The sequence below is a fragment of the Hipposideros armiger genome, unplaced genomic scaffold (assembly GCF_001890085.2).
Source record: "Hipposideros armiger isolate ML-2016 unplaced genomic scaffold, ASM189008v1 scaffold_55, whole genome shotgun sequence".
Classification (NCBI taxonomy): domain Eukaryota; kingdom Metazoa; phylum Chordata; class Mammalia; order Chiroptera; family Hipposideridae; genus Hipposideros; species Hipposideros armiger.
This window is the reverse complement of record NW_017731405.1, coordinates 732,994-742,090: the sequence shown is the minus strand read 5'-3', so window position 1 is coordinate 742,090 and position 9,097 is coordinate 732,994. Positions and strand designations below refer to the sequence as shown.

General features: G+C 35.6%; 1 protein-coding gene across 2 annotated transcripts in view; it reads right to left on the bottom strand.

Annotated features, from left to right (window-relative positions):
* The window catches only part of HOMER1 (homer scaffold protein 1), a 130,467-nt gene that overhangs the window by 15,215 nt on the left and 106,155 nt on the right, over positions 1-9,097 (bottom strand). For both annotated transcript variants that reach the window (XM_019641018.1, XM_019641019.1), the window contains 2 exons: positions 4,424-4,534; positions 3,703-3,783 (listed from right to left, as the gene is read on the bottom strand). In XM_019641018.1, coding sequence (XP_019496563.1) covers positions 3,703-3,783; positions 4,424-4,534 — 192 coding nt within the window. The remainder of the gene's footprint in view (positions 1-3,702; positions 3,784-4,423; positions 4,535-9,097) is intronic.

The window sequence follows — 9,097 nt, the reverse complement described above, 5'->3', positions numbered from 1 at the left end:
TTTATGGTTAAACACAATACAATGGGTATAGAAGGAAAGTACTTGAACATAATAAAGGCCATATACGACAACCCTCAGCTAATATACTTAAATGGTAAAAAACTGAAAGCTTTTCTTCTAAGATCAGGAACAAGACTAGGATGCCCCCTCTCACCAATGTTATTCAACACAGAATTGGAAACTCTTGCCAATTAGGCAAGAGAAAGAAATAAAAGGAATCCAAGTTGGGAATGAAGAAGTCAAATTATTACTTTACGTAGATAACATGATTCTTTATATACAAAACCCTACAGACTCCACCAAAAAAATTATTATAAACAATAACCAAATACAGTTAAGTTGCAGGGTACAAAATCAATGTACAAAAAATCCATTGCCTTCCTATATAGTAACAATGAAATTTCAGAAAAAACAATGAAAAAAATAATTCCTTTTGTAATTGCAACAAAAAAGAATAAAATACATAGGAATAAACTTAACAAAGGATGTGAAGGACCTCTACATTAAAAACTAAAAGACATTCTTAAAAGAAATTGAAGAAGACACAAAAAAATGGGAAGATATTCCGTGTTCATGGATTAGAAGAATCAACAGTTAAAATGGCCACATTACCCAAAGCAACAGATTTAATGCAATCCCCATCAAAATCCCAATGGCATTTTTTAAAGAAACAGAATAAAAAGTAATCAGATTTGTATGGAATCACAAAAGACCCTAAGGAGCCAAAGGAATCCTGAGAAAAAAAGAACAAGGTCGGAGGTATCACATTCCCTAACTTCAAAATTATAATACCAAGTGACAATAATCGAAACAGCATGAAATTGGCAGAAAAACAGACACACAGACAAAGGCGACAGAATTGAGAACCCAGAAATAAAATCACATATATATATATATATATATATATATATATATACATATATACATATATGTATGTGTGTGTGTGTGTATATATATATATATATATATATATATATATATATATGCAGATAATTTGGGACAAAAGAGCCAAAAAAATGCAATGGAAAAAAGAAAACCTCTTCAATAAATGGAGCTGGGAAAATTGGAAAGTCCCGTGCAAAAGAATGAAACTAAACTGCTGTCAGTCACCACATACCAAAATTAACTCAGATGGATCAAAGACCTATCTATAAGACCTGAAACAATAAACTGCATAGAAGAAAACACAGGTATTAAAGTTATAGACNTAATAAATACTTATTTTGGTCTTTCTCCATGGTTCTTGGCTTACAGCTCCCTAAAACCTTAAAATCTCCTAAGCACAAAAAGCAATGGGAGCATCTTTCGTGGTAGTATTTGGTCTGTTGTCCTTACTTCCCAGAAACGGACTCAAAGCTATAAAGGTAAAATGTGTGTCTTGTTATTCATAACAAGCCCCTGTCAACTACTACTGAGTTTATGTTAATAAAGTGACTTTTGGAAATCCTCCCAAAATGGGGAGCTTGTTACCACAGCAACCAACTATGACTAGAGCATTGAAACTTTCAGTGCCACACCCTGATTTCTGGGGAGGGCCTGGAGGTTGAATCAATCACCAATGGCCAATGATTTAATCAATCATGTCTATGTAATGAAGCCTCCATAAAAACCCAAAAGATGGGATCTGGAGAGCTTCCAGGCTGGTGAACCAGAATGCATCCACATGCCATGGGGCCTCAAACTCTACAGGGATGGAAGCTTCAGAGATCCCTGGATGAGAAGAGAGTCTACCACTGTAGAATAGCCACAAAGCATGGCCAGTATCCTTCTTCTCTATGGAAAAAAAGCTTTATACTACTGCGAGATGGGCAGTGAATCTTGTCACCCCCACCTTCCATCCTCCCAGAAGAAGACCCATTTTGGGTGCAGGAAAAGTAGGAGAATAAAACTCTATAACCTTGTGGGAGGAATAGAAAACACAGTCCTAGTCTCAGACTATTAGAGGTCTCTAACTCTGAGGACTGGAGCAGGAAACTCCAGCACAAGACGCTCAATTATACAAGGCTGAATTTACCTGCTACTGGGAGAGGAACAGGATCACTGAGAGCGCCCCATCTCTGAGACTCTGGGATACAGGGCCTGCCCAAGGTTGAGGGTAGCCAAGGACAACAGAAAACCATCCCCTATCCCCTACCACTAAGCTGATATCAGCCTTCTACTGGCAGAAGCGCAAGAGTGTAGAGACAGACCCCCTCTAAGGCAAAGGTACAGAGAAAGGCCAAAAGCTGATGGTAGAGCACAAACAATGAGTAAACCCTCTAGCAACCCAACCCCAATTTCAAGAAAAAGGTAATGCTAGAGTTGTTTAAAGCCTGTAATATACTCATGGTAACAATAGCAACGACAAATTCCAAATCCAGTTCCACGCCTTAGTAGACTGGCTTAACCCCCATACTAACAGCGTAGCAGAAAAATCTGGCCCATTTCCAGGAGTAAATACTATTTACTATTATTTAATGCCTTACCTTTCACATTCAATAAAAAATTACAATACATAACAAAAATCAGGGGGGAATAAACCTGTCAAGAGAGAAAGCAACTGATAGTTGTACTCAGAGAAGACCCTGATGTCAGGTATCTCAAACAAAGAATGTAAAATTAGCTATGTTAAAGGCTTAAATGGAAAAGAAGGACACATACATCATCAGATAGTAAATTTCAGCAAAGATGGAAACTGTAAGAGTCAAATGGAAATGCTAGAAATAAATAACATGATAACAGAGATGAAAAATGCTTTTGACAAACTCATCAGTAAACTTGACATAGCTACATAAATAAAAGTCAATGAATTTGAAACCAGGCCAACTGAAATTAGCCATATGGAAACACAAAGAGAAAAAAGAAACAGGGTATCCAAGACATGAGGCAGCAATATCAGTCTAACAAATGTGTAACTGGAGTCCCAGGAGAAGAGAGATGAGAGCAGAAGAAACATTTGAAGAGCTAATGACTGAGAATTTTCAAAAACTAATAAAACACAAGAAACCACAGAGCCAAAAAGCTCAAAAACATATGATATATAGGGGAATAAAGGTAACAATTACAAGTTTCTCATCACAAACTAAGCTATCCAGCAGACAGTGGAATGACAGTGCTGAAAGAAAACAATTCTCAACCTGGAATTCTACATTCAATGAAAACGCCTCTCTAAATAAGGGTAAAATGGTTTTTCAGACAAACAAAAGCTGAGGGTATTTATTACCAGTAGACACATACTATAAAAAATATTAAAGGAAGTTATTAAGGTGAAAGAATATGATATCAGATAGAAAGGTAGATGATATGAAAATATCTGGAAATTATTAAAATAATGATTATTATAAAAGGTCCAAGGCAATTCAAAGGAGAAAGAATAGTCTTTTTAAACAAATGGTGCTGGAAAAAAAAAAGAAGAGGAAGAAGAAAAAGAGAATATTGACTCATATCTAATATCCTATATAAAAATTAACTCAAAATATGAAACTATAAAACTTCTAGAAAAAACCATATGAGAAAATCTTTGCGGCATTTGGTTAGGTACAGATTTCTTAGATATGNAACTTATTTTTGAAAAATCAAAGATTAGGCATGAATCAGAAGCCCTGGAAAAGAAAAATGACCAAGAACCTACAAAACAGAGTTTCAGAAAAAACATCATTACTATGTGAATGAATGACTGATGCCTCTCTATGCAGAAATGAATAAAAAAGTTTTCTGGCTCACCTGTAGTTTCTGAGTCAAAGAGTCCCTCTGTTCTTGTAGTTCTCTGGCATTATCTATTTCTTGTTTTAATCTTTCTATTTCCTAGAAAAAGTAGAGAAATGTCTTTAACAACATTTAAGCGATATCAAGGAAAGAGAAGGCTGCATTTTCTCCTGAAATTACTGTCCTAGTCCTTAAAAAAATCATTTAAAGAACATTCCTTTATACTGACTTTTAGCAAGGTGAACTCATCTTTATAAGCATATTGTCTAGTACAGAATCATCTTAAGAAACAAGCAACAAGACTAAATTGGTGGTTTTGACATAGCACTGTTTAGAAACAACAATCTGAACATTTTAAGGTTACTTCAAGTTTTGTGGATATAACTCTTCCCTGGGACATTAAATCTTTTGACTGGAAACCAGAGAAAGCTGTAGCTTGTAAAATTCATATACCTTCTAATAGTTTTCTGTTGATTATATAAATGAAACTCTTATACAGAAGGCAATAGGCAGTATCTCAGTCTGATTACCTCGCCATAGTTTATAACAATAGAAACAAAGATAGGGAAAATATGAACACGCTTAATAACACTCAAGAAAAATTCCATCCTAAAAAAAACACAACAAAACCCTCCACAACCTTATTTAATTCCATTAAATACCTTTAAATCTGTCATACACTCTAATATTTGTAAACACATTTTAGCTAGATTACAGATGAGTGAAAAGTAGCAAATACCTCTTCTTTCACTTTGAGTGTCTCTTCCAGTTCTTGTATTGTCTGATTTAATTCTGTCTTATGGGTATGCACTGCATTTGCTTGGCTACTAACACATTCAAGCTCAGTCACCTAAAATTAAATGAGAACACAGGTTAAATTATAGGACGATTTCAAAGAATTTCTTGCTGAAGAGATAATAGGCTCCTGATAGGTGAATAATGAATTTTGAATCAATATGTGAAAATTAATTTTGATAAATATTAAGACAGGATAGAATGAGTAGAGTAGATTCTTTAAAGATATGAATTTAGGACAGAAAGAGAGCAAAAGAAATTCCTTTACATGTATTGATCATAAAAAGGTTAGGAAAACTTAAGTGATTAAAGACAGTAGAGAACCACTACAATGAAAGTCTTTAAAAATGTCTTCTGAAAACATATTCAAAATCAGATATAGTTAACTGCTCTCCATCTGTAGCTTTCAAATTAAATATGGACTCTGAAAACTGGCCTTGCAGAAGTGAGAAAAATTTAAAATGCATTTCCAAAATGTAAGAGAACCTGGAAGAAAAGATGTGCTTAAAATACAACTTAAATCATTCTATACTAGTATGACTACACATAGTGTCTCTTATGGCAAAAAATAGATCTTCTGTCAATACGAATTTATTGAGGACCCAAAAAGCAACATAACTTTTAATGAGCACTTGCTATTTTTTGAGAAAACAGAGAAAGGGGTAACCTAAAAGTTATGCCATCCAAAAACAGTCACAATACACAGAACTCTACATAAACACACACAACACCCTATCACAGCTCTTTACACAGATCAGGATCTCATACATTTTGACTGACTAGAATACAGCAAATTCTAGACTATTAAGGAAACAGAGTAAATCTCTGTCCCTCACATTTTCCAATTATCGAATTAATGTCCAAATTCTGTCACTCTACCTCTCGTATCACTTTCTCCCTCTGTATTCATGTTCTAATAGCCTTGTGCAAACCCTTGCCATTTAGGCCTAAACAAAATCAATGGCCTGTTAGCGAACTTAGTTATCATTTTGTCTACTTTTCTGTCTTCTGCAAACTGCTAATGTTCATCTTTCTTTGTGGGACTCCCCCATTAAAAGCCTTTCAATGGCTCATCTTTTTTACAATATCACATCTAAATCAACTGTTTAGAGGCCCTGGTGAGTGACCAAATAGGGCAAAAGGCTAAAAGAAAGCAACAGGTTGGGTAGGATACATATTTATACAACCTTTTGCCTGAAGGCACTCTGCAGTCTAGCTTTGTTACTTGACTAGAATTAAAGCAAAAACCTGCGCTCTTATTTCCCTGAGGAACATGCCTCAAAACAGCTGGAACATCTAGAAATTGAGGAAACTGTAGTAAAGAAAGCCCCCAAATAAGCATTTAGACTTCCTTCAAATCTTTGGCTAACCCCTGACTGAACATGCGCAGATAAAAATCCAGGGGCCATTCGAGTGGCTCAGCTGGTTAAGAGCTTGCTCAAGAGTGCGAGCTCTNACACACACACACACACACACACACACACACACATATATACACACACACATATATACTGGGTTGTGTGAAAAGTCATGACGCAGTTTTGCAATGAAAAACATAGAAAAAATATGTCATAACTTTTCCAACAACCATATATACCATATATATATATGAATATATGAATATATATATATATATAACTATAAAAACCATATATATATATGAATGATAGCTATTGAAATGGACATAATGTAGCATGTGAGTACTTCTGCTCTGTTTATTAAGAGGGCCTACAAACAATGATATGTTTACTGCCCAGATCTTGGTTTCTAAATACCAATGTTTGCTAAAAGAAATTTCTCCTTGGAGAAATAGCTACCTTCAAAGCTAGAAGTGGTTAAATTGGAAATCAGAGAAAATGAACATGTGAGCTAAGACTTAAATTACAAGTAGAAGCCAGCCCATTTGAAGATCTGGGGCCTTGAAACTCCAGGCAAGGATATTCCATGAGCTCTAAGGTAAAAATACGCTTGGTGCGTTCAAGGCACAGAAAGATGATAAATGACTCTAAACATATTGAAAATTATTCATTCTTACTTGTAATCAATAATAATAATAATTAATAATAATAATAAAATAGTGAGCTACCCCTTTATTCCCTATCAGACAGCAAAGATGGGAAGAAGAATATCCAGTGGTTATCCTGCCTTTCCAGAAATCAGTTTCTTAGCATGAGAAATTTTAAAACATTGACACAAAGTAATTCTCCTTCAAAAGCTTATCTTAAAGAAATAATCAGAAAGGCAAAGATTTATGTAAAAAGATTCATTATGACATTATTTATTACTGCTAACACTGGAAACAACATAAAGCACCATTCCTGTAGGAATGTTGGAAGAAAACTATGGTGCATCTACAGAGAAAAATACTATGCAACCGTGACATCTGCAGCCTATGGCATAATCTTAAATTAGGAAAGCAAGATTTTAAAATGGTACCTACCGTGTTTTCCCGAAAATAAGACCGGGTCTTATATTAATTTTTGCTCCAACAATCTACATTTATTCATGTACAAAAGTCATGGCTGGGGCTTCTGTTTGGGATAGGGTTTATATTACGAGCATCCTGAAAAATCATGCTAGGGCTTATTTTCCAGTTAGGTCTTATTTTCGGGAAAACACAGTATACGTCTTATGTAAAGAAAAAGTTACCCAAACAGACACTGCGGGGAGGAAATACTTTAATTTAGGATGATGAGATTATGGTTCATTTTTGTTTTCTTGTTAAGTTACATTTTTCTGAATATTTTTACAATGAACATATGTTACATTGATATTCGAAAAAAAAACCAACTTGGAAATTAGAAAAATCATATCATACTATTCTTAATTTACCCATACCTATGAGTTGTATGTCCATATTCATACCTACACAATCCAGTTCTGTGTACTGCAATTTCAGAAGTTCCTCTACCATTTAAGGAATTTAATGATCACAATTTTCTAGACTGAACTTATGAATGGATGTTTAAGGGTGTTGGGACTTTTGATAAACAGATGTTTACAAGGGAGGGACCAGGCTATAGAGGAGAAACTGTCTTCAAATTGGAAAAAATACAGGTTATTTCCATGGCTTGCTTGGGCTCTTAGATTTCATCCTTAGGTTTTCTGAAAGCTTCCCATTCCTGTTCCAAATAGGTTGTTTTGATAAGTAGTTTTGGCATTCAGTAAAAGAACAGGTAAGAACTGATATTCACAATTTCAGGTGCCAACTGTAAAAGTCAATTACTGCTCAATCAATGATAAAATACATTTAGAAGTTTAATATGAATAAATCATCTCTTGGTTTCTCTGGGACAATATAAATGTATATATAACTGAAAAAAATTTTTTAAAGAATTGTTAAGGGTGGCATGGACACGTGGCTGGCCTGAAGCAGTGTGTTAATGCAAAAAGAACAGACTTTGGAAATCAAAACAAATCTAGGTTTCACTGCTTTCTAGTTAAGTGCCTTGATTAAACATGTTAACACCTCTAAACTGCTGCCTTCCCTTTGAAAATGAGGATACCACACCTGTTGCTGTGAGAATTAGAGCTAATGTATGTAAGTGCTTGGCATATGCTTGAATCACAGCCAAGTACTGAAAAAATGGAAGCCAAAATCAAACCAAAAGACAAAACTAGACTGAATTTCCCTTATATTTTCCAGTCCTGATTACATGCTTCATATTTTAGTTCTAAACCAGGATTTCTCAACCTTGGCACGACTGACATTTTGGGCCACATAATTCAATGTTTAGCAGCATCTTTGGCTTCAACCTACTAGTGGCACCACCCTAATTGTGAAAATAAAAAATGTCTCCACACATTGCTAAATGTCCCCAGGGCACAACCCCGCCCCCATTTGAAAATTACTGATTTACACAGATGACTAAAACGCAGAAACATTTAATAGGGCAAAACAAAACAAGTGACCTCATTTTTCCCAGGCTGCTGCAAGTCAGTGATAGGCGAGGGAAATATTTCATTTCATACGAAGAACCTGTTTTCTTTATGAAGGCTTTCTATTGTCAGAGAATTTCACTGTCTCCACTTATAAAATGTAAGATGGACAAGTTAGCCTACTCATGCCTCAGTTTCCTCATATGATTCATATGGATTAGATGCATAATTTAAGTAAAGTGCTTAGCACAGTGGTTAATAGTAAACCCAATAAATGTTGGCCATTCTTATTATAATCTAGGTACTCCTTCCAATACCTGGGCATTCAGGTTCCACTTTTCACCCCTGACCCCAAATTTACTCCTCACTCTATATATACATTCATTTCTACTCCAAACCCTAAAGTAGTCCTAACTTTTCTTTTCTTTTCTTTTTTTTTTTTAAAGATTTTATTGGGGAATCGGGAAAGGGGAACAGACAAGTTGCTGTCCTTTTGTTCTTCAGTCTAGTTGTGGAGGACGCAGCTTCACTGGCCCATGTGGTTTTGTGATCATTGAGCTCTTCCCAGCTGAGGCAGATCGGTCGCCGGCCATTGGACAGCCGCTCATGGCAGCTCACACTGGCTGCCGGCCACTCATGATAGTTTACAGCAGCCCACTGCAGCCTATGCCGACGCTGGCAAGTCACGGCAGCCCAGCTCCAGGTGGAGCTGTTGTTCACTATCTTAGCTGTAGAGGGC